The sequence below is a fragment of the Apteryx mantelli genome, chromosome 1 (assembly GCF_036417845.1).
Source record: "Apteryx mantelli isolate bAptMan1 chromosome 1, bAptMan1.hap1, whole genome shotgun sequence".
Classification (NCBI taxonomy): domain Eukaryota; kingdom Metazoa; phylum Chordata; class Aves; order Apterygiformes; family Apterygidae; genus Apteryx; species Apteryx mantelli.
This window is the reverse complement of record NC_089978.1, coordinates 70,900,860-70,926,943: the sequence shown is the minus strand read 5'-3', so window position 1 is coordinate 70,926,943 and position 26,084 is coordinate 70,900,860. Positions and strand designations below refer to the sequence as shown.

The window sequence follows — 26,084 nt, the reverse complement described above, 5'->3', positions numbered from 1 at the left end:
CCCCCAACTAGTTAAAAATAATAGCAGGTATCTCTCTAGCTTTTGAAATCCTAAAACCATAGGCTGACAACATGTTGCAACTTCCTGGTAGCAGATCCAAATTCCTGTTGCTGAAGGGCATACACCCCCCATCCCCCAAACACTGACCTTTTTTATTGTTTCTTGTGTACTGGTTGTGACTTCTCACAGTTCAAACTGCTGTCAGAGTGTGATGTTCATTTAAAATTTTACCATGTGCTCATCAGGTACTGCCTTTTGGCTTGCTAGTGTTTGCGTTATTGCTTTCCAGCCAAGTAGCACAATAAATAGGAGAAAAAAGAAAAACATGACTATTTTCTTCCTGTTCGGTTACCTCTGAAGTATTAGCATATGGGCAACTCAAAGCCAATATCAGGTATTTAAGACCTTTAATTTATGAGAGACCCCGTCCCCCCTTCCAAATGCTTATGGATTACTACTGAGAGTCAAGGGTGTGTGTATTTCTTCATTTAAGAAAGTGAAGCAGAGAACTGAAAGGCACGTGAACAGATTGATTATACGATTGTTGTATAAAGTTAGCTAAGACTCCAGGCTTAGAAGGAGGTACTGTTTGGTGGGGTTTTTGCTTGTGTTTCTTGTTAAGTACCTATCCTACTACATCTGCTACAAGTGGCTTTGTATGACTACTGCTGTAATATTAAAAGGTGTTTTCCAGTTAGCGATCAGTTCTCCCATATTCTGGTTGGTGACCTTTTGTCTTCTAATTTGCTTTTTAATTCTTGAGGTGCTTCAGTGCTTGAAGTTTGCTACAAGCTGACTAAATTATAAAAGCCTCCTTTCATGTAGCCTTTTTCTTTCCAGTAGAAATAGGAGTATCTGCCACCTAATTTCAGATCTAGAGGTCTGTATGCCTTAAAGTTGTCAGCTTTTTCCAGGTGTACTAGTTAGTCTTGTAAAAGTTTACTTCAACCTGTAAATCTGCTCCTCCTATGTCATTAAACCGTCAAATCAGCAGTGCCACCACTTCTCCACTCTACTATGAGAGTCTGTCTATCTGTATATATAAATTTTTTTTTTTTAATTCAGTTCTACTATTTGATCCTTCCAGTCCTCTTAAGGTGCCAGCAGCTTGGTGGTCTCCACTATTTTAAACAAAGTCACTTGATTCTTCACTGTCATAGACATTGGAATAAATTCCCCGTTATGGCAAGGTATCTAATTACCACAACTTCAAAGCAAATGCATGTGAGGCCACTTGAAAGGAAGCATTTGCTTCCAACTGGATTACTGTTTGTGCCAAGCTTTACACTGTTCAGTCATTATAATATCAAGTATTGCCCAAATCTCTATTCCATGGCTGCTTGCCACACACACACACAGTTCTGAGAGGTGAGATACTGGAGGTGGGCTTCTCTGTGCCATCCCTGAATTTATTCTTCTGTTTCTTAAAACGAAGAACTGGCTTTCTGATTATATGAACAGGTCACTTAAAATATATTATCATATATGTATGTATATGTGTGTGTGAATACATCTGTGTGTGTGTGTGTATTCATTCATATATATATATTTTTTTTTTTCCTTAACACAATACAAAGCTAGTAGGAGCTGTTGTCACAAGTATTCTCTGAGGCCATAGAAGTTCCTAGGTGCCTGTTCCTGTCCCTGCAGCGTATCCTGCGAGTGCCTGGTGGTAGATACTTTTGCTCTCACCTGCTGTGTGAGATGAAGATGCTCTGTGGCGAGGCTATGTCTGTATATCTGGATTCACAGGCCCTTTAAGCTAGACACCTGAAACTGGAGGAACCAGATTTCAGTAACAAATTAACGTGTATTTTGAGAATGTGCTTTTAGGATTGTGATTTTTCTAGAAAGCTGTTCCCAATTACAGAGGTAGCAGGTGGCTGTTGCTTAATAGGGAAGCTAATGAGTAGGACTTTCCCCAAGTGAAGTGCATAGCTCTATAGGGCTAAAGACTGTATTGCAGGGGGTGTAGGGGGGAAGCAAAGTTCAGTCTTGGGGAGTGGTGTTTACCAAAAGAATATTCTGTTGTGTGCAGGCCAAATGGAAGCATATTGTACATTTCAAGCTAGTCTGTTGGTTTTAAAATTAAATTCTATATAGATCTGAGGGAGTCTGAGCTTTTTGCAGGGTGAGAGCACACTAGTAAGCAAATAAACATGCAAAATATAAGGGGAATTGGGTACTGGTGACTCATTCCTTCAGCTGCTGTTTCCCTGCACCTCTCTTCATATTGAGGCAGTCTGTTAGCATCCTGTGCCTTTCCTGTAAATAAGCCTGAAAATGCCTGCTCAGAGATAAAAAGCCCAGCAGTGCAGTCATCTTTGGGGTTTTTTGCTGTTTTTGTAACAGGGCTGTTTTCTGAGCAGAATTAACAATTAATTCTTCTGAGGTCTCCTCAGCTTGTGTGTAGCTCTGCTGCGGAAACTTCCCTGCTCAGAAGTGCCATTCAGCCTGCTGCGCGCGTGTGACCCTAATCCCGTAAGAGCTGCTGCGTGCAGAATTGCGTAGGGATGCATGAAGTCCTGTGGCGTAATTAAGTCGGCGCTGGCTCGGCATGCAGCGCAGGCTCCGTACCAAAAGAGCACGCCCGCTCACAGAACAGCCGTGCACGTAGTAGCTGGACATCGGCGTGCCCCGTGCCAGAACACATCGTTTCTGTCTGCAGCACGTTGGCTGTGCTACGTAATTACCAACTACTATAAAGTCTTCCTTTATAGGCTGCCAAGCATAAGAAGTGTCACTGTCTCTGGAGATCAATAAAGTCTCAAAGCACTCCCTCAGAGTGGCTGTTTTTACTTATGATATGCACACAGATGGACTTTTTTTTTCCTGCCTCGTCTCGCCCCCTCGTTGCCACGCGGCCCCTCCGTGTTTTTTTTTTCCTTTCTCCTAGACTTGCTGCTTTTTTTTTTCTTTTTCTTTTTCCTCCTCTCTCCACACCACAGTGTGGAAGTGAAAGGGAATATGGCATAGGGTTTGCATGTGGCTGTTGGGAGTTTGAGCCTGCTGTGCTAGCCTAAGCAGAAATAGGTTTCTCCTGGTGGGGGGCGGAGGGATAGCTGGTGGATGTAACTGCTCAAATTGCCCAGCGTGGTTCCCCCCCCCCCCCCCCCCCCAGGGTTCACAATAAGACACTGGAATATAAAACACTCTCTGATGCTGCTGAGATTTAAAAACACAGTTGACAATGAGGATGGATGGGCACGTGAGGGTGGATGAGCATGCTTTTCCTCCTAAGCCCTCTATCCCTCAGAAACAGAGATCCATGTAAAGGACTGTGCAGGAAAAGGGGCCAAAGCAAGGAGGTGCATTTATCTGCACTCAGCATCCCACCAGTGGTGGAGCGCAGGGAAGAAACAGTGCTGCCCTTGGGGTGGCAGCTGGGTGCTGGTGGTGCTCCCTAGCATGTCTCCCATGGTGGGGAGCCCTGTTCCCCCTGCCCCTTGCCAGGGCTTCTTCAGGGCACCACCAGAAACATCAGGTATGGGCTTTCTCCAGTGTTGGTGGGAAGAGGGGGATCTGCTTCCCTTGGCCAAACCTCAGGGAGAGAGATTTCTCCCTTTTTTATCCCAGCAGCGGTTCACCATAATTTGGCCTGATCCGAAGGAAACTTAGTATGGCCACTCAACACTAATTTGTTTTGTGGTAAAGCAATTCATGGGCACTTATCTGGTGTCTTCTAAATTCTCCCTTAGTATGAATTCAATTAAGGGGGGGTGGGGGAAGGCCAGAAGGCAGAAGAAAAGGGCCATAAAAGAAAAAAAAAACAACAGGCATGTGAGGACAATGCGTCAGGCCAGAATACCTTAGAGGACAGCAGTTTGGGGCTGGTTTCCACCCACCTTTCTCCTGCCTGGCACCTGGTGCTGTTTCCCATGGTGTGCTGGTGGCTTGCCAGCTCAGCCTTGCTGTACCCCCTACCCCTGCGTACATGGCAAGGGGTGCACATGCCACCTCTGTGCTGCTGCGTGGTGGCCACCACCAGAGCCCTGAGCAGCAGGTGACTTGCTGGCCATGCTGCCGGAGGCTGCTGCAATACCAGGGGGGCCCTTTTTGCCTCAGCATTGAGTATCTGCAGGCCACCTATGGCCCTCTTGTCCTATTTTATCTCATCTGGTCTATATATACAGTTGTTCGTGTCACTGTACGTTCAAATGCAGTTCTGCTGCTCCTAGTGTACTGGCTAGGTAGGTGGTAGTTCATGTGTTTGGTTTTTTTTTCCTTCCCTTCTCCCCCTACCCTTAGCTTCACATCAGATCAAAGGATAAACATCTACACTTACTAACGCTGAATTGCACACTAAATCTGTTGAGGAAAATGCAGGTTCCAGAGCCCAAACTTAGCTTGCTAAATAATTGGCGTGTTCCAAAATCCAGGTTTAGTGTGAGGTTGCCCTTTTCAAAGTGTGAGGCTCTGTTAACAGAACTGGTGTCCTATGCCATTGCTCATGTCTGAGTAGGGTAGGTGTTCTTTTACATCAGTAACCGTTAAATAGGAAAAAATTTTGTTATAAATAGAAAATAAGTTTGTTTTGCTGTGTCTTTGGACCTTCCATACTGGCCCTCAGATTGTTAAAGCTATGGTCTTTCTTACTTTAAGCGATGTTTTAGTGCAAGTGGATTTAAGAGTAACAGTTGCTGATTTTCCTACCGTTTGAATGCCAGGTTGTGGGGGCATACTGCTTTTGGGTGAGCGTGACATAGGTAAACTTTCAGCAAAGCATTCTCAGGGTTGGACTAAGTATTTCCACTGACAAGTTAAAATAGCTATGGGTCAGTGTTTTGCCGTGTCCCAAAAATTATTTGCTGAGGTGTTTTCCTTCCAAGTCTGCTCCTGAGTTGTTCCAGATAAGGGGGGAAAAAGATGAACACAATTTCTCAGTAAGCTGGTAGTGCTGTCACCTGTTTCTGGGGAAAGGACACTCTCCACCTGGTGCTGTCATACTGCAGAATTGTCAGGATGAAAGATCTTCCTGTGTTAGTCATGGGCCAAGGTCAGGAGAAGCAAAGAAACTACTGAGTCCGTCTGCAAGGGGAAGCTGCTGAATTCTTTCTAGAAAGCTGTGCTTAAATATTTCATAAAGATGACTAATGAATGTACACATTTTATTTACGTTGTCGTTTTCTTAGGGCCTGTGCTCCTTAGTGGTGCACTTATCTTGCACTGATGAGTCATTGTTCAAAGTGACATTGTTCAAGTGGTCCAAAGCACCTACGGGTGAATTGTGTGTATCAGTCCACTCTAATGGTCTCTTCTTTTTCGGGCTCTGTTTCTAGGAGGATGGTGTCAGAAGATAGGTTGACTGTCTTTTTCTGAGGTAGTAGAGAAGAGGTTGACTTGGTCTTCCTCACTTTCCAGTTTCCAGTTGTAAAGAAATAAGTCTCTTGGTTTTGTACCAGCCCTTTAAAAACAATCAATCAAAACCCCTCATAGACAACTGTCATGACTGTTGGAATGGCAAATGGTTCAGCCGTTTTAGTAACTGATCAAAGGAATGTTTAATTTTTCAGCTAATAAATGAAAATGACTGCTAAATGAAGGATGAGAGGTACTCCTTATGCGATAACTCACAGAAGGGGACAAAACACATGGTAACTCCCAGAACAAAAACTTTGACTGTAATTTTTTTATTATTATCATTTTAAACCGAATAATGTATATCTGAATAGCAGAAAATAGGTGCTTTTTTCTTAGAGGATTTCTGCTGGTCAAGAAACTTGTTCATCTTCTGTAAGAGTATCTCTTGGAATTTGTTTTTTCTGTTTTATGTGTAGAAAAAAATGTGTAAATAGTGGAGTGAGAATTAAAGTTACCTAGAGACTGTTGCAGTAGTCTGAGTATTATTTTTACATAATATATTTTGCAAACTTCTGTTCTATTTATCTATTTATTTATTTATATAACTGAGCTAGTGCTCGAAAAAACAGTAGTAAATACTTCACATATGACACTACTGGAAACGTGCAGAGTACTTCAGAGCAGGAGCTCGTATTACTCCCGATTTGTAAAGAGCTTAAAATTTAAAACTCTGATCCCATTGTTGGAGCTCTGAAGCTTTTTCCACTCTCAGTTGGTTCTGCGGGAGGCAGGGGCTTCGCAGGGCTGCGAGACTAAGGGCCATATGAGTCGCACGCAGACGTACTGCTGGAGGAACAGTAGATCCATCCTGGGCAGGAAGGGAGGCACCATGCAGTACAGTAAACCATCTTTGGGTTTTGGAGTGTTTTTGTGGGATTTTTCTTGTTTTGTTTGTTTGCTTGTTTTTCTTTCTTTTTTTTTTTTTAGTAGTTAACATTGCTTATGTAACTTAGTTATGTACAAGTTAAAACAGAAGGGTTTCTTTTTTCTGTTTGAGTATGTCATCCAGATATAATCTCATAAATAATTGAACTACTTCCAAAAATTCCTCAAGCTTTCTCTTAGGTAGATACAGTTCCTTCTCTAGGATTGCTGAAGTCTTTTCAAACAGCATATTCTCTTTTTATTTTGCTGCAAGAAAGTATAACAGGATGTCTTTTGCTTTTGGAAGAAGACATTTATAGAACTGAATCTGACTTCCTAATCTGAAAATTAGTAGGATACTCCACCACTCTTTTTTTTTCCTTTACAGAAGTGTTAAGTAATCTGTGATATTTGAGGACAAAAGCAGTAGGGTAGTAGCTGAGAAACAAGCAGGCCTTTTTTACAACTCATTGCAAGAAGGGTAAATTAAAAGTCAGAAATTCCAGGTTGAAATAAGCTTGAACGGGAAAAAGGGAAGGTTATGGAGACATGAGGAGTAACTGGTAGAAATGTAGTTTATTTACTGATCATGACAAGAAGGGCGACTGTGTAAAATCATACTATGATAGAGTGTCTAGCTGTAAATTGGCATTGGTAGGTGTGATAGTGGCTGGTCGTGCCTGGCTGTGAAGCGCAAGCTGCAGTGGAGTTTCTTTGCAGTCAGAGATTCATGTGCACGTAGCACAGCTGCCCACTTGTTTGGGGTGTCTGGAGTCACACTTGTGCATTTTGAATATCAGTGCAGGTTTCAACACTCTTGTTTTGAAGCTTGCTTATTGTGTTTTCGTACTTCAGTCCATAGGCTTCTTGTTTTGGGACAGTTTCAGTACCTGCTGTTTAGCAGGATACCCGAGTTCTGATATAATATAAAATATTTAGCTGTATACTAGAACATTCTTGAATTGAGGACTTTTGCCATCACTTAATCGGTTTGTAAAGAAAGGTTGTCTTTGGTTTTACAGTAGTGGAACTGCAGACAAAACATAGGCTAGTGTAATTAGTCTGACATGCCTTTGCCTCATTAGGCTACAGGTATAATCTGAAAGTAAGAGCATGATGTTAGCTGTACTTTCTTCGTAGCAGCTTTTCTTCTGGGTAGTACACAGCATCTCTTACACTGTTTGTCCTGAGTAATCATGGGAGCAGTGATTAGCTGTGCTTAGTGGTGATGACAGTCCAGCTTTAAATAATATACAGAGCTTCCTAGCTGAGGACCTATTCAGTGAGCCTGAAATAAAACCACTGGGAATCCAAAGCATTTTGCCAGCACACACAAAAATGTGTATTTTTAAGTCTGGACTTTTCTCTTTCTGTAGAGGCTTCTGAACAGCAAAATAAAAAGAACAGAGGCCTAGAGAGAAGTTAATTTGTTCTGAAAATTGTATATTCTTAAGAATAATCAGGCTCATCTGTCACCTGTGTTCTTTTCTTTGGTTGAAGTGATAATACAAGGGAGTTTCTTATGATGACTCCCTTCTCCCTTTCCCCAAGATGAGTAGGTATCTAGGTAAGTGCACTGCAGGGGAAGGAAGTGAGAGGGTGGGTGTTCTGGGTTTTTGGGGGTCACGGGGAGAGAGGGGGTTGCAGTTTCAGTTCTGCCAGTGGGGTGGTGACTGTAATTTAATTGTCTACCCCTGTATAAATTGGTCTCTGCCCTTTCACCTCAGTGCACTGTGTGCTTGGATTACGCTTTTAGGGGTGAAATCCAAATCTTGCATGAACCAGCAGTGTAGTTTCTTAGTGCAAATGAATCATGCCAGAACACTCTGGTGGTAACGGAATCCGTTTCCACATATAGGTGAAGATAAAATGTTGGTTTGGGGTGGCTTTGGGAATTTATAGTGGATGCTTCTGTTCATTGATCGCAATTGCCTTCACAAATACTGTCAGTCAGTTATTTGCCTTACAGAGATGAAGATAAATACTTCATATCTATATGAAGATAAAAAACAAACAGAAAAAAACTAGTCACAGCTTTATGGGAGACAAAATCTGTAGGAGGAGGTTTTTATTTCATTGCACCTGCTGTGGGTAGCACAGAATTTGCAAGAGGAAATAGACTTTCAAATGTATACACCCAGCATTACTGCAGTTTTATGACACAGGCTCCACGCAGAGGATCACTCCTTATTCAGGTTGTAGCCTATGCGATGAATGGATAAACCAGTATACCACTTACATCTGGCTGCATTGCTTACACGGTGGAAATAGGTGTTTGCGGCACCATTGTGCTGTGAAACAATGTGCTCATTCTGAGCGGTAGCAGACTGTTACGTAAGGGATTAATCTTACTTCACTGAGCTCTATAACCTTGAGCGTGTTGTGGGAATGTACGCGTGTGTTAGACAAGTTCATGGACAGCTGGCTTGACGTTGTCCCATCTGATCCTATGTGGAGTTGCATCCTGCCTCCGTGAGCCTTCTCCTATGATGATTTTTTTTAAGGTATTGCTGAAGCTCCAGTGCCTATCCAGAACTTTAAGTGTATTCACCTGCAGAGTACTATTCACAGCCATCTACCTCTTAATAATAGTTAAAGCTTATTCTATAGGACAGACAGGACTGGAAGAATGGACTTACAGAGAAAGAAGTGGATTGTCTGGATTCTGTGTGCGCTAAGACTTCTTGCACGCTTTATCTGAGGGTCTTCTTTTTTTTCCACCTGCTGTAAGACTGTCAGTGATTTAAATGCAGGGACGAATGTCCATGAAATTCAGAAACCTTTTTTTTTTTTTTAATCCAATTTTAATGTAGGCTGAGAGTAAGTGAAAAAACATGGGCTTGCTGATTGCAGGTATGCATCATGTTCATGGTCCCCCTCCATCAGTTTTGTGAAGCTGAGTTAGTTCTTCATCTTTGCTGTAGAATGAAACTTTAGTCTAATGTCCTGAACGTGTTTACTAATTCTATTAATTGTCTTATCGAGCATCCTCCTTCCCCTGCCCCTCCAAAAACAACCAAGCAAAACCCCCAGTTCTTTTTTTGAGCTGACTTGTCATTCTTGCATGAAGTCCGGAGGAAAAATTAGCTCACCACCGAGTTAATTAACCAGATCTTGCTAATTTCTCACTGAACTGAAAATAGATGTTTCATATTATTTTTCAAATTTATGAAAAGGCTTTCAGTACTTAATTGTTCAGAATTGAATGCATAATATAACAAAGCAAACTGAACTTCTCTCTAGTGTAGAAGTTTCTTTGAAATGTGTGGTAGCTTTGCCCATAAAATTCTGAACAGGTTGACTCTTGGCAGAAAAGATTCAAGCGTATTTTTGTGATGATATTGTTTATGCTCATGCAGTTAGGAAATACGATTAGGATTGAAGTGGTTTTGAAGAAAGCATGCTCTTCTAGGAAGAAATGTCAGATAAGAAGGATTAGGGAGTTCTAGCAACTTTAAATTTGTTCTTTCTGTGATGAATTCCTGGAAAAAAAGCTCAATAGTAACTTATTACAGTAAAACTTTTATCATAATCTGCATTCTGTTTGGAGCATTCTGTCTGTAAGCCATATCTGCTCTAATTGTCTTTCTGGCACAAGGAGATTCTGGGGAATCCTGTTCCTCTGCCAGCATCCCTAACTCAAACAGTACCGTTTTTTGAATCTTGAATGCTGAGCATATCTGGAAAACTCATTTGGGGTGTTAGGCTTTGCATAAGGAGAAGTGCATTCTAATGAACATCTGCAAATGAGTACAAAGGTGATGTGAGCAGAGCTGAGGTTAATTTACTAGGAGGGGTGGAAAGTCAACATTTAGGGAAAATCTGAGCTGAGCCAGCTGTTTCATCTGTTTGAAAAAGCCGGTGATGGCAGTCCAGGTAGGCTATTCTGGACTGTTTGGAAGTGTCTGGGATGCAGAGAGTGCTTGAGTCCCTTGGCACAGGATGGTGCTTAGGCCAGGGGTTTGTCTCATACTGTGGGATTAAGGCTTGGAGTCGGGAAGTCATGTGAAAAGGTTCCCAGGACCTGTGGCTCAGAGGAAATCTTTGTGGCACAGCTGCCTGGAGCCACAGATCCTGGGAGCCTCTGCAGTGGATCCATGATGCTGACAAGAACATAAATTTTGCTGTGCAGCTGCAGGCTCCCAGAAGACTTTGATTCAGGAAATGCCATCTGCTGGTATTGTAAAAACCGTAGAATTTTCTATGCTTTTTTTTTCTTTTTGACTTGGTCTGAAATAATAAGTCATTTCATAAAAGAAATCTTTTTCTTTCAACTGCAGAAGAAATAAGGAGTGCATAGTTTTTAAATAAAATACTGCTTATTGTGAACTTACTAATAAACTTGACACTTTTTTTTTTTTAGTATACTAGTGTCTAGCAGCATCCATGAACTCTGTCTGTCCTCACACCTTCTCCATCTAGCTTATGAGACTAATTTATTCCCCCAACAAATGAGGTGGAGTAGAACAACTTGATAGCGTGGTACTTCAAGGATCCATGTAGTTATTTAAGCTGTAGCTGAGCATTCACTTTTTTCTTCCCACTTTCACACATAGCCCCAAGTAAGTTGGAGGCAGTGACATGGCACCAGCTGATGCCACAGAGACAGCTCTTTTGGGTGCCAGTCACACTGATGTAGAATATGATGTTTCAATCCATCTAAGTTTCTGAAATCACATAGCTCAGAATTTTTTTTTTTCCTGGCCTTTCATGTGGCATTGGTAGCTCACAGCTAGTAGTTTCCAGAATATAACCATGTAGGAAAACCCTGCTGCAAGCCTGCCTTCCTCTGGCATGGGTGTGGTGAGTCACCGAACACCTTGCTGAGCCCGGCAGAAGGTACGAGGCTGGCTGCAGTCCCCGACCGGGGCCAGCAGTGGGGCAGAGCTCGGGTGCCTGAGCTCATGGTGGTGGGATGTGCCGCGGGGTGAACCTGCATGAAGGAGCTTGGGCACAGCTCCAGTACCTGAGTCTTGTCTAGCCACTTAATCTCCCTATAGAAAACCAGTTGTTCTGTACTCTCATAAATATTGTTCTCTTTAGCAAAGCTGGAAACCTGGGTTTGTTTTTTTATTTTTTTTTCCATTTTTTTCCTCTCTGTCTCAGTTAACTAAACATTCCTAGCCAGTTATTCATTAAAATGGGCCACACCTTACATTCTCTGATTGGGATTCGGTGAACAGAAATACAAGCCCTGAATAAATGTGGATTTTTTTTCTGGTTTGCCTTGATTTTTTGAGTTGCTTGTTATTTTTCCCTCATGTTATGAGAGCCCTTTGTACTTTGCTTCTGGAAGACTTGCAGCCTTTGCAACACAGTTGTGCTTTGCAGTGGCTTTTCTATTTAAAACAAAAACTTTTGTGGTTGGAGACAAGATCACAAAAAAAAAAAAACACCCAGTGAAGCTCTTCTCTTTCTGAGTCTGCTGAATGTATGAAGTGCACTGAATTGTGTACAGAAAAACACTAGGAAATGTCAACATGGCTAAAACGTCAGTAGTGCAATAGTAAACAGAAGCAGGAAGCTAGCTTTGCTGCCCAGTTATCTTACACTGCTTCCTTTACTTTTGTGGTGCCAAAAAATACCCCACCCAATATTCTGCCTAGCTGCTGAAACATCTATCCCTGCTGACCACGTTTACCCTCTGACAATATGCTTTGCACAAATACTTTTCTGCAGATACAATGATGGAAATAGAGGCAGAGTATGCATTTACTAGCAACAGAAGACACATGCTATTTAAAGGATAGTTAAACTGAGTAATTTTATATTTGAGTATCTACTAAAAGGAGAAAAAGAATTTGCCTCTGAAGGTCTTAGGCTAATTGTTTTCAATTTAATTTAACTTGCAGTCCTCTTAGAAATTAGCAGAGTGGAAGACTTCAGTAGTCTACATGTATAATATTAAAAAAGAGCACAATGTGGACCAGCTTTTTCTAACCACATGTTGCCAACTTCCGTATTTTAGGTGTAGTTTATGGCTTTCATTGTCTGGGACCAGTGGGGCAACATCAGTCCTGGTCTGTCAGATCACAATTAGTAAATCTGGCATAAATCCTCACTACAGCCAAAAAAGGCAGCAGTCCTTGCTTGTTTCTTTCTTCCTCCCTTGTGCTAGCACTCATATTTGTGTGGTTGTACCATGAACCAGTTGAGGGGAAACTGATCCTCTTAAACCTTTTTGTTTATTTGTTTTTATTGGATTAGCTTTCAGTCAATTGATTCTTTGGTCTGGTTTGCTGTGCAGCCATGCAAACTTGGTTTGCGGCACGAGCGCTAGTGTCAGCTCAAGTGACAGGAGGAAATGGGAAGCTGAAGTAGTCTTGGGCCATCCCTCCTCTTGAATTTAATGAGCGGTGGCATTTGTATCAGCTATATGCTCATTCTGTGTGTGCGTATGCGCTTGCATGTGTGCACAGGCTTCATATGGGTAATGTGCTCTTCTTGAGGATGTTTAGGATGCTATTGCAGAAATGAGGCACAAACAGTGAAGCCAAAGCGCACTGGAGGCAGTAGGAAGGTTATGAAGACAGGACCCTATGTAGGGACATAGGGGAGGTGGTGCTTGTAAGAAAAGTCTTGGAGAGTTAGCTTGGAGGTGACGTTTATAATTTGTAGGAATGAGGCAGTATACCTCTCAAGATACCTTACAGCCTTTTTAACGTATCATAAGTCCTAGTTATGAGAATTTTAACCTGCCCACGTTTGGGTAGGAGTTACTGCACTTAGCTTCCACCATCTGGTAGCCAACTTCATGCTCCTGGAAGCTGTTTCCAGGCACTTGAAGGATAAGATCAGCCAAGGGCGAATAATGCCTGACCAACCCAATTGCCTGCTAAGATGAAATGACCGCCCCAGCGGACGAGGGAGAGCATTATTTGTGGTTTACCTTGATGTTAGCAAGGCTGTTGGCATGGTCCCCTACAGCATCCAAATAGCCAGACTGGGGAGGTGCCAACTGGTTGGTGGAGAAGTGGATGGGCTGTGAGGCGCATGGGGTATTGGTTAATGGCCTGAAGGCTGCTGGGTGGATGGTTTCCAGAGGCATGGCTCAGATGTTGATAATGGTGCTGGTGCGGGTTAACATCTTATTAACAACCTTGATGAGAGGGCAGAGTGCACTGTCAGCAAGTTTGCGTGGGATGCCAAATTGGGAGGGGGGGAGGAAGCGGTTGATGTGCTGGAGTGCAGGGATGCCTTTCAGATGGACAGCCTGGGGGCATGGGCTGGCAAATGTTGTCCAGTTCAGCAAAGGAAAGTGTAAGTCCTGCACCTGGGGCAGAATATCCCCATGCCTCAGGATGGGCTGGGCAGCCCCTGGCTAGAAGCAGCTTTGCTGAAGGGATCTGGGAGTTCCTGGTGAATGACAAGCTGAACCTGAATCAGCCTAAATTATTCTCTAGTTCTATGAAATTTTATAGTGGAGCTAAAATTCCATCTGAGAATGCATTATGGAGACCTTACAAAAGGACTGAGTAATGGTATTTGAAATGCTTGTAATCCATATAAACTGAAAGTGATTCATGAATGAGTGGGTACTAAGGTAACAATGTCTGTGATCATCAGAGATTTGCTTGCCCTGAGGAGGGCAAGATACTCCGGTGGCAAGTGGATATGAAACTTGAAGACTGCGTGCATTTTTCTTGATGAGTGGCTTCTGGGATGTAGTTTAGCTGAGTCCTATGTTGGGGATTCCTCCATATGCCATTTTATTTTAAGTAAAGTCAACACTGGAGGGAGGAAAAAACTCAGGGCTGCTTTTTCACTTTCTTCTTTGTGTCTGGTAAGCAAGGGAAGGGAAGAGCAGGTGACATCCTATATGCAAATATGAGATCAGCAAAATCTGCCCTGATAGATAAAATACAGAGATTATTTCCAGGCTGAAAGGAATGTTTTAAGAAGGAAGGAAGAAATGAAGGAATTGTCTTATTTCCATTACAGAAGAGTACAAATTTAACCATTGTGCAGTTGCACTTTTTAGGTTACTCTGGGTAAAATTAGGTTACTATATTTAACACATGGTAACGCTTCTTTTAATGGAGTTCTTCATTACCTTTTTGTTTTCCAGCTCCTTGCAAGTGTTCATTAATAGCACAGCGAGCAGAACTCTGTATATCAATGAAAAACTACCAGCAAGCTCTCCATGACGCAGAAGTCCTCTGCCGAAACAAACCCCATTGGCCTGTGGTATGGTACTTGTGTGTCGTAAAGAATAAGATGAAAAATACTTGTTCTCAGGATTTCTCTTTGCAGTGGGGACAGAACTTTCTAGGTCACTGTTGAAAGAATGTCTTGATGTTATCAGGACTGGAAATGTCTACCAAAAGCTTAGGTTCTTCATACAACATGCATAGGGAGAGTCTAATGTGGCTCCAACACATGGACTTTCTGTAGTGGGCAGCCAGTGACATGATTTTTTTGTGCTAGTGCCCATCAGTCTGCTACAGCTAGTGCTGTAGCTTGGGAGTGGGATTGGGTCTGGCAGCAGGGGGATGCCCTGTGTCCTGAAGCTCCCTTTGGGATGGTGTGCCCCAAGGTAGTGAATGGCTTAGCCAGCTCCTGGCTGCTGTGTCTTTCTGAGGAGTTTCCCAGATTGCATTTCAGGATTTTTTTTTCCTTTGAGACCAAGAGTTCGTATATCTAATTCCTTCTTGTGTCATAGTGATTCATAAGAGGGTTTGAGGTTTTTTTCCTTAATGAAATGAGGTGCTACAAGGAGTACTGGTCATGGGCACTCTGAAGCAAGCAGCAGAAGTAATGTTAAGAAAGAGAAGTTAGGAAGAAGTACACAGTGCCCGTAGTTACCGCCTGTTGCCTGAGAGCAAACTGGGTGGCTGACAGTTCACCCCACCTAGGCTTACACCTCCAGTCAGTGCCAGGCTCCCTCACCCCATGAACAGCAACACTGCAGCGCAGGTTTGGCCAGATAAAGCTCCCAGGCTGGAGACATGGTGGCATGGGGAGTTGGGTGAGAATTTTCGGAATACCTTGACTTGCTCTCGGTCTTAGCAAGACCAAGAAGGTGCCACGTGAGCTCCTCAGTGACCTGCTTCAGCATGGGGGGCTGCAGATAGCGCTCTGTTTCTGGCTTGGGAGAAAGTTGGATGCTTGTCTTCAAAGGATAACTGTTTTATCATCTATTACAACCTTTTTTATTTGAAGACAAGTCATAATCTTCCCCCTCACCCCCAATTTCACTGTTTAAAATTTGTCTTTTTGTCTAGGATCACTACTAATCAAGTCAGGAATTTATCTTGGGCAGCTTTGATTGGGTTTCTGTACAGAGGGAAAGATGAATTAAGCATGTTCAAATGTTTTTATGAAGCGTCTTGTCTGTTTGCCTTGAATCCATGGAAATATGATGGATGTCAGTTGTAGGCGGATAAAAACGTTTTTAATCACATCTCTGAAGAATGCTAATCTAAAATGAAATTTGTCATCATGGCATACCAGCAATATCACAGTTATTTCTTTTGTGTATGTATTTGTCAGAATTTCCAGGCATTCTTTGGTAGTCCAGAATTAATATTATACAGGAATTCTGGGCATCTGCTTTGTTTTGTGTCTTGCAACACTTCAGCATCAGAGTTCTAGCTCAAACATGCATTGCCTAGTAAAAAAAGTAGAGGTAAGCATAGCATTCACCTACCAGAACCTTTTGGCCCATTGCTAATTTAATGGCTTGCTGAGTTAGTAAAGCTCTGTTCGTTCTGCAGGTCCGTTGTAGTAATTAGAGCAATAGACAAGTCTGTTTCTTTTCAGTCACTGTCAAAACCATATCCTTGGACTCTGAGGCAGAGAGAAGTTTCCAGTTGTACTTTTCATGTGAGAAATAGAAACAGATGCCTTCCCTAAAGCTGCACAAGGTCCTGGCTAGATCTTACCCTTCAATCTGATGCTTGTCGGGACAGTGTGAAAATCAGAAAGGGAGAAATTGGAAGTGATAGTCCCTTAAGTGTAAAGGCCTCTAGTTTCTGGGCCTAATTTCTATGTTAGATCTTTAGATATTTCTCCCACAGAAAGCCCTTCTGTGGGAGATCAATATTCCCTTTGTGACTTAAACTTGGATAAGGTAATTGCTCTCGTGGCCCCTGAAGGAAGATGGCAAACAACCTTGTAACCTCTCCAGTGCAGTGGAGTTATCTTACAAGTGATGTCTGACTTGTTAGGAGTTCCCTAAAAGGATTTTACAGAGGCTGTGCAATTGTCAGAATAAAAAGGTCAGGTCTCTGGTAGTACCTCTCTTCTTACCGTGTTCAGAAAAAAAACTTACAGAGATCTTGATGTGAAATGCCTCCAGCATGTTGACTGTATCTGAGTCCCCAGAAGTCACAGGGCTTTGGAACCAAATACAGTTCTCGCAGTACTCCTCAGTCCCAAACTCCTATTAGGAAGTCTTATGCTTTCTACTTGCTGGAATAAATAGGCTGCTGCTTTACCCTGTTTTAGAGAAAGAGTCAGATTAACTACTCAGTGCTCAGCTTGAGAGATGGCTGTGTATTGAGACTTCTTGTTTAGTTCATCAAATGACATATGTTAATTAATCTGTCCTAGGCAGTGCTCATTACTTTGTTTTGGTACAAGTCTTCTACTTATCTTCCTGACAGTAGAGAGGGAAAGATCTTAAATGGCTTTGAATCAGCTTGAATGACTATATTGAAAGACTGAGGTACCTTCTTGGGAAGATTCTGTGAAACCAGATCTTTTGGCATTAGCATGAAGAATAGAAAATGTGTCTCTGCTTACCTGACCAGTTTCTAAAGGAGTTGTACTTTCAGCACAGCCTAAAGATAACTATGTAGATCAGAGGTGGACTTGAGTTTGCAGAACACAGTTCTGTCTAGTGAGCAATAGGCAAATGTTTAACTACACGTTTAGTTTTTCTCCATCTTTAAGGCAATAATTTCCATAGCCAGATTTGAACCACAAATGGATGTCTGCAGAGAAATTTGGAAGTGGGGTGTTCCTCTGTTGCCAAAAACAACTAAAGTAGGGCTTGTCCCCAAGCTGACTACCTTGCCCTTTGTCCATGGATGTGTTACTTTAGTATTTGGGAGAGGTCAGAGGGGCTAAAAAATTCTAATTAAGAACTGGTAAGTTCCTAAATTCATTATATGTTGGTCTTTTCTAGCCAAGTAAAATAAGTTACAAATCATATCTGTCCTAATAAGACACCCAGCAGAAGTGAGTGTCCTAAACACGAAATCTTCTGCTCCTTCACCTGCCACCTCCAGCCTGCCCTGTGCCTTTCCCGAGTAGTTTTGTTGCTGTCAAAATTGCCTTGGTATGTGAAGCGGTTCTCCTGGATATCAAGATGTAGTATTCTCAGGCCCCAGGGAAATAAATACCTTTCCTCATTCTCCGTCTGGTCACTCTCTGGGGAAAGGTGTGGTGTCTTTGGCTGTCAATGATGCAGTGCCTTTGGCCCCTCCTTGCAGTGGCCAGCCTCTGAGGCAGAGGAAGAGAGAGGAAGAGCAGCAGGTTCCCAAGGGCACTTTTTTCAGCAAAAGGGTGTGATTTTCCCCAAGTCACATAGATTAAACAGGTTGATACCAAAACAACGTCGGAAATGTAATACTGTGATATCGTAGAGCTGACAGCTCATGGTCAGTAATGACAAACGAAAAGCAAAACCTTCATCTACAATACTGGCTATTCTTCACCTGCCGAATGGAGTAAACTTCAAGAAGTCTATTTGCTGGTGTCTTGCTCCCTCTTCAGAAATGATGTTTAGAATTGTATTTTTTCTTTATGTGAACAGGGTCATTATGTGAAAGCAAAAGCTCTTTCTGGATTGGAAAGGACTGAGGAAGCATTGAAGGAGTTTCTCTACTGTGTTGCCTTAAATCCTGAATGGAGCGCAATGAAGAAAGAAGCCCAAAAGGTATAGAATGTATTTATTGGACGCTTCTTAGCCATCACGCTGCTCTTTTTCCTGCAGCTAAGTGAAATTCTTGTCATTCCAGGTAATAGTTGTTAGAAGTCAAATGGTAATTTTGATTCAGTAGATTCTCTGATGAACCTTACTAGTATTATGCCATGGGAGAGGCCTCTTGCATTTGATTCATGTCTCAGTCACAGGGATTGTATATTTGTAGATTCCACTACAAATCTGTAATTTGTCCCCTACAATTTGTAGATTCCACTGCCAGTACATCGGCTGGATTTGAGCATGCCTGGATTAAGTAGGCTTAAGACTCCTAATTTTAGTGCCCCTCAGAAAACCATTTTTTTGCAGAAGGCGGTGGGGGGATGAGAGGGGAGTTATGTGCTGCCCTGTCCTGGAGGTGAAGGAGTTGCTGCCTCTGTAGGACTCTGGAGTTTAACTTGCCACAGGGGATGCACTTATTGCTAATCTGCCATAAATAGGTTCCCTCTTAGGTCCATATGGGCAGATTTTTGAAAAAGAAATGGGGATTCATCAAGGTGTGTGGTGGGGACTGGTGAGAACGGGAACAGGCTCTACGCAACTTTTAGCTATGGATGAAATGTGCTTGAGGATAGAGAAATGCCTTGCTGGATGCAGATAATGAGAACTGAAATGCATCTGTATTAATCAGTTTTGGTAGGAAAGCCTGGTCTAAAGTCTTCTGGAAGTAGGGATCTGAGGCTCAGAGAGGAGAGGGATGGAAGCAGGAGAAAGAGGCAACAGACTGTCACCCTGCTCATGGAGAGCAGAGGCTTTCGGGGAGGTTCAGTTCCTGAGGAGAAGATGACCTTGGGATGTCTCTACAATTGTTGTGAGGATTGCCATACAAGTTTCTTGTGAGCACTGGGGAATGCAGGATGTCCTAGTTGTTGCAAGCGTCTTAGCATTCAGAAGCTGCAAAGTTTGTGGTATCTGTGTTCATACAAACATAAAGATCCTATCTTAATTCTTCTTCTTCCTCTTTTCTCTCTTAATTGACTAGATAATGTGTGAGATGTTTTTCCCAGCCTTTGAAAATGTGCATGATAGTCTAACAGCACCTTTCTCTAGTCGAACATCCTATACAAGATTGAAACCTGCATTTTTGAGTAGCATAAACACACAGTCAGCTGCTGAAGATAGTTCTATTGCTGGGTCCTCAAAGGTAAAGTAAAAAGCACTCAACATACAAATACCAAAAGTAACATAAGGATCTGTGTCTGATCTCTGTGACATTGTTTTTGTCTACACTCATGTAGGCACTTCATTTCATGGTAAGCCTGTTTTCTCTAGTTCTTGTTGGATGTCTTAATGGGGTTTCTTTCTTCATAAATATTAGAGAATGAAACTCTTTCTGCAGAAAACAAATGGATGCCTTCATGTGGGGGTTCATTAAGTGTGCTTTTTTTTCCTCTCTCTGTGCGTTTTATGCACTCTGAATCTTAGTATGATGAATTTTCAGAGAAGGGATCTGTAGGGAGAGAAACATCCCTGTCTGTTTCATGTAACTTGAGAGTGCCCTTGTTTGATATTGGCCTTTTTCCCTTTCTCAACTTATTATAGCAACATTGATGTATTGCTGATGTGTACAACATAAAAAAAGCAAAATTGTCTCATGCCCTATGTAACTGGTCTTAATTTTTTCTAGGATACTGTGTTCAGGTTAACAAAAACCCCGTCCCAAGAATCTGATGTATTTAGAAGCACTGATTCTTCTGTCTCCCATCATGTACTCTATTTTGAAGACAACAAGAAGTCCTTGGGAGCTATTCTCTCCAGTTTACCTGGGGTTGGCTTAAAAAGAAAGCTGTCCAGTGACATGAGGGATTTACAAAGCTTGGATGTCCCCAATAAGATTCATAAAAAAGGTTTGTGCTATGGTTTAGAAAGGTCACTTATTTTGCACTTACTTAAAAATGATAAGCTACTTTTTTCTGCCCCCTTTTTATAGGTGTAAATGAAACATTCCTCATAGGGATTGAGGGATTGAAATAATATTTTGTTGCCTAGTATGTCTGTTTCTGCTATTATAGCTTTACTCAATTAGGCATTTCTGTCTTTTTGGATCATGTAGATTTAAAAGATGTTAAAGCCATTGAAGTACAAATACTATTTACATTATTCCAGAACAATATCAATTCATTCAGTGAACACTGTATTTTCTTTCTCAAAAGGGGCATTTCTAATGTATAATCCACTAACAGTTTAGTCTTTGTATTGCTGGTGACTGCCATTTTCCAGGCCTCAGAGGTATGACTGAACTTCAGTGACTTTCTATATGAAGGAAAGATACAATAAGCTGGGGAACTAATCTTTAATTGGCATCAGAAACAGTCACATGCAATTTTACATGAATTTTTCCAAGCAAACAAAGAAGCCTTTTGAAGGCTAATAAGCCCACCCATTCTGTCACTTGATAGCTGTGCTTACAATTGCTGTGCTTCTCAAGCTTCTAACAAAGACCTCTAAAGTGTTTTCAGTGCTCTGGGAAAAAAATACTGAAGGCAGTATATTGCATGAGTAGTGAAATAATTGGTTAAAAGAGGTTTTTTAAATGCCATTATATTAGCATGCATTTTTTACCTTAAAAGAAAAAAAAAAACCCCGCACCTCCTGGACAAATCTGACTTCTGCCTTGAAATGTTACAGGTCTTGAAGTGCTGCTTTTTGTCTGCCGCCTCCACAAATTATTGATTTATGGTCAGTTTCTGATCATGTTGCTGTGAAAGGAAAAATCCTGTACTTGCCTATGAACTGCAAGCTCAGTAAATAGATTGTGAAATCTGACCCTCCTCTATCTTCACAGTAAAGGCCAGAGATCACATTTTACCCATAACCATTAATTTCTGGTCTGTGCTAGATCCTGATGCCATGTTACTATTTGCGGAACAAAACAGTTAGGTTCTTGCTGTCACTAAAGGCTAACATGCAAGATATAGGTTAAAGATAACTCTTTTCTTTGTAGGCCACACAACACTGCTGCCCTCTCCCCTATCCTGTCTGTACTTGAGATAAACCAAATGCTGAGCATAAGTTATCTTTTAACAAAACATCCTAATTTTTTAACTTAACACAAAAAGCTGAACTTTTTTTTAATGGTCAGTGAATCTGGATGATAAAAAGGACGTGGAGGCAATAGTCATGGTTTTGTTGCAACCCTCACTGGACAATAAAGATGCAGATCATAAAAGAAGCTGCAGAATCTGCTTGTACAAATGTCATCAGAATTTTAAGCTGGTAACTCTTGAACTTAAATACTGCTATGAAGATTGAGGCCCCTATTCATAAGTGTGTTAACTACAGCAATACATACCACCCTCAAAAAAACAGGATGGGCAAAATTTTAAGTGTTTTGTTTCTGTATTTGCAGAGTGCTGAGCTGGTGAAATTAGTATTAGCTAATTTGGCTCCAGTAGTCCTTAAAGTTTAAGCTGTCTGAAACATGGATTTCCACAGCAGGCTAGTCTAGAAGAGTATAAGCCCTTTTTATACTTGTGAGAAAAATTACTCCTACTGAGAAAATCTATAACAAACAGTGCTGAAATACTTTAAATATGTGTAAACAAATTAAATTCTGGACTTAACATACTCAAAAACATCTGGCCTGGCTGATGTGGGAGTGGTGATGGTGGTGGGAAAGCAATAGCAGAGCATTTTAAAAACTAGACTTAAAAAAAACAACAACCGTTTTTGGAGAAGAAAATCATGGGTATTCATCTCTAAAATGCTTTCTCTGGCTGTGGACTTCTTCCTCTGCTCTCCAAAAAGATCTCCTGCCAGAAAGTCTAAAAATTAGATGGAAACTATGTTTTTTTTGTTAAACAAAGCTCTGGACAAATGAGAGAAATTAGATTCTTTATGGAAAAACAATCTAAACAGGATTTGAAATTGCAGTAATACTTAAACATTTTTTGTAACTCTCTTCTTATCTGCTTACTCAGATGCAGATGTTTTACCTGAAAACACTGCCATTACTTCGAGTGAGATACCACCAACCCTTGTGGATGCTTCCGACTTTGAGTGTTCCCTCTGCATGAGGTATGACTAGATTGATCTGAGATGAAGATCTGAAAGCCTTTTTAGCTTCTGATGAAAGGTTTTATGGTTTAGGAAGGGAAACTGGCCATGGAATGTCTAATTGATCACTTCCTTTTTTTCCCCTGAAACTGGCATCTAATGACTCTTTACAAACTGGATAGTTTTCTTCATTATGCTTTAACTTTGGGTGTCATTTAAAAAAAGGAAAGCCTTTTTTACATCCTAAGATAAAAATGTCACCCATGATTTATATGAAAGGAGGAAAGGAGATGACTAGGTTTAGTCATTCATTTCCACAAATTAGGAATCTATGTTGTTTATGTTGGTAGCTTAGCTTTTTCTGTTCCATGTTTTCATGTTCAGGTTGTTCTATGAACCTGTTACCACTCCCTGTGGACATACCTTTTGCCTCAAATGCCTTGAGCGTTGCCTTGACCATAACCCCCACTGTCCACTCTGCAAAGAAAAGCTGTCAGAAGTAAGTATGCCCTTGCCTCAATTAACAAAAAAGCACCAAGTAGTGTTCTATTGAAAGCAAGTATGTTGAGGGTTTTTTTATGCTCCACATATGGCAGAACAACACAGTAGTGCCCACAGCATCAAGCTGTGCACAGACCTCATTTGCTCCAGAATACGTTCTGTCATTCCTTAAAGAAAAGGAGGGGTTTTCTGGTGCTTTAGGTAATCTAGAGTTCCGGTATCACTTCAGATTCACACTTGAGGAGTGGCAGACATAGTCCTGTTCCTACCACCTATCCTCTGGATCTCTGCTAACTGTGAACAAGGAATGGTCATTCCTTGGTTGAAAGTTGTGCTCCGGTATACGTAATCTGTCTCATGCATTGAGTACTGCTTGGGGAGCAGAAACCTACCAGCTCTAGATAAAAAGAGCATATGTATCATTTGCAAAAGAGAGGAGGAGTTGCTTTACCTTGGTGTTAGCACAGCCTCTGCCAAATGAAAGACTTGGGGTTAAAATTAATGGGCATTGGAGTGAATTACATATCCTTAAGTGGGACTTTTGATGCCTGAAGGCTGAGAAGGAAGAGGAATCAGTACACTCATGGGCTAATGTGCTGTGTTGTGTTTTAAAAGGGGATGGGTTGGGAGGAAGAGACATTGGCTGACTTCTCATTACCAGGCTTCAGAGTTGACTCTTCTTTGCAGTTTCTGGCAAGTAGAACTTACAAAAAGACCGTCCTTACAGAAGAACTGATAATCCGTTACTTGCCAGAGGAGTTGTCTGAAAGGAAGAAAGTTCATGAGGAAGAAATGAAGGAATTGTCAAAGTAAGCTTTCTTTTTACTACCAACAGTTGTCACAGAAATGTATTTTTAATCCAAATTACTGAAGAAACTTTTCATTTGCTTATGGAAATGCACAAAATGTATGAAATGAATTTGTAAATAAACCTGCTGGATGTTTCATATTTTTTGCGTGTTTGTTGCAGATAAACAAGAAACAATATGCTTGGATGGTGGAGAGACACAGCAATATCTTACAATAAAGATAGTTGCTTTTTTCCTTTCAATCAAAATAATATCACCTTTCAGAGTTATAATGGGAGTTGTCTGGGAGTAGAAGCCCAAATATGAATGGATTGCACCTCAGGTCAGGATGAGTGTAAAGGTTCATTGCTGTATCAGTGCTGTATGGCTCTTACTCTACAACTCAATCAAAATGAAAAATAAAACATGCAATTAAAGTTGAAAAAGTAATATGAGGATTAGCTGGCTTTTTTAAAATTAAAGGGCTTTACTGAACTTTGAAATCCTCCACCACCTTGCTTTAAACATGGCTAGTTCTTAGATATTAAATGACTGTAAAAAATTATGGCTGAAATCGTGCCATCTGTATTTAAGCTAGATGTGTCTATATGCACACATTTGGGAAACTGCCTATTACTTCCTGACTTTTCCACTATGAAAGTAGATTAGAGGGTTGTATCCTTAATGTATTAACAGGAAGAGTCCTGAAATATGTTTGTCATTTAAAAATGATAAACCACAACCAGATATGTGTCTACAAAGAATGAGTCTAAGGAAACCACTGGAGTCTGCTGTATTAAAGGTTTATGCTGAATATAGCAGTACGCAGAAGAAAGCTGAACTTTTTTTAACAATTATTTTGCAGTTTGAATAAAGATGTTCCCATCTTCGTATGTACCATGGCCTTCCCTACCATCCCTTGCCCACTTCATGTCTTTGAACCTCGTTATCGTCTAATGATAAGAAGATGCATGGAAACTGGTACCAAGCAGTTTGGCATGTGCTTAGCTGATGAATTGAAAGGGTAAGGACATGAGCTAAAAATGTTCTGTGTTGCAGAGTGTTGTGATGCTAGCGGAGTACTACAGCACAGTATATTTGTCTCCCAAATCACTGTGGATCCTGCCAGTCCTCTATGAATCAGTACAGAAGGTGGTGGATTTTTAGTTTAGTATATTGAACATTCCTTTTGACACAAAACTCTTCATTTTTATTGCTCCTCTGTTGGATGAATAGCAAGAATACACTTCATCCTCCTACAGGCTCCAAAAATAGCACTTAGTTGTGTATGTGGTTGAATAGCTTTTCAGCCTGCTTTTTCTAGTGAAGGCTAACGAAGTCAGTTTGAAGTTGCTCTTCTGTCTGCTGTTAAAAAAATTCAAACCTTTCATAGTTTTCCTACAAAGACTGTATCATTTGAATGAGACAAAATATCCTTGGCTGAGAAGGCTGTTTTGCTGCTGAATGTTGAATTCTGATGTTTGTCTTTCCTGCTGCGTTCACTTTCTGCAGTGAGTGGGTTGTCCTGTTATATGAAGTTCATTTTTGTGACTTCTGACACTGGTGTTTTTCCAGATAACAGCTCCCTATGTGGAGACTAAATATTAATTAGTAGCTGAAAGTCTAGGTGAAACCTTCAGTTTTTATCCTTTATAGATAATGTAATAGTTTTTTGGGGTGAAGAGGATAGGCAGAAGCTTGTGGAAAAAAATGAGATCTTAAGAGAAGTCTACTTTATGAGGTGTGATAGTTAGTTGCCTCCTTCAGAAGGTATGTTGGAGTAATGCAGATTGTAGACTACAAGTGTGAGAAGTTTTAAGGACACGTTAGTCCTCAGGAGCAGCCTTCTTATAGGGGATCATGACTGGAGCTGAGAGGAGAGGAGTCATACCAGGCTTTGGCAGCCTTTCCTTGTTGATATGCCCAGTTTGGTTTTTTTTCTCACAGATCAGAGGGTAATTGTGGCAATAGGAACATAGGAAACACTACAACTTCCAGTCTGCTCTGGCTGTGCTTCATGTCATTCAGAACCTGCCAGCATGCTGTCACTGGTGCACCCACGGCGGATTTCTGACAATACCGAAAACACAATATTTGACTTATTTAATAACATCATATACAGTATTTTAAAATGCAACTAGTAGAGTTAGATTTTTATATGTACTGTCTGTTTTGAGCTATTAAAATGATTAAACGTTTTAAGCATGGTATCTTCTACTTAAGCCACTGAAATGCAGGAAGCGCTCATCTGTAAGCACCTGGCAGGCTGTTGTAGCTTCTTATACAAGTAAAGAGATTCTCTTGTTGATTCAAAATTACGAAATCATCTGGGAATAGAAAAAGTAGGGAAACTTGTTTTGCCTCATCTAATTCGATGTAGGCAAGGGAGGCTGAGATTCATATCTTCTTTGAAAAACATGGTGATAAGACATTCAGTTCATTACCTTCCTCTGTTTTAGTTCTCTGTTTTAAATTTAAATGGGGGGGGAGGGAAGTTGGTTGTAAACTTTTAGTATGTGTCAGTGTATTTTATGCCCAATTCTAGGTGTTTTCTTGTCTCTTCCTGGTTGAAGTCACTTTCTACTCAAAAGTAACTTCTCATAGAACAACAAAAAAATCATTCATCACCTTTATTTCTGGACTAA

At 41.2% G+C, this 26,084-nt stretch overlaps 1 protein-coding gene across 1 annotated transcript in view; it reads left to right on the top strand.

Annotated features, from left to right (window-relative positions):
* The window catches only part of LONRF2 (LON peptidase N-terminal domain and ring finger 2), a 36,702-nt gene that overhangs the window by 2,908 nt on the left and 7,710 nt on the right, over window positions 1–26,084 (top strand). Inside the window, exons 2-9 of the mRNA XM_013954198.2 lie at window positions 14,294–14,412; window positions 17,987–18,109; window positions 19,137–19,298; window positions 19,782–20,001; window positions 22,075–22,171; window positions 22,535–22,649; window positions 23,339–23,460; window positions 24,305–24,463. Of these exons, the coding sequence (XP_013809652.2) occupies window positions 14,294–14,412; window positions 17,987–18,109; window positions 19,137–19,298; window positions 19,782–20,001; window positions 22,075–22,171; window positions 22,535–22,649; window positions 23,339–23,460; window positions 24,305–24,463 (1,117 nt within the window). The remainder of the gene's footprint in view (window positions 1–14,293; window positions 14,413–17,986; window positions 18,110–19,136; window positions 19,299–19,781; window positions 20,002–22,074; window positions 22,172–22,534; window positions 22,650–23,338; window positions 23,461–24,304; window positions 24,464–26,084) is intronic.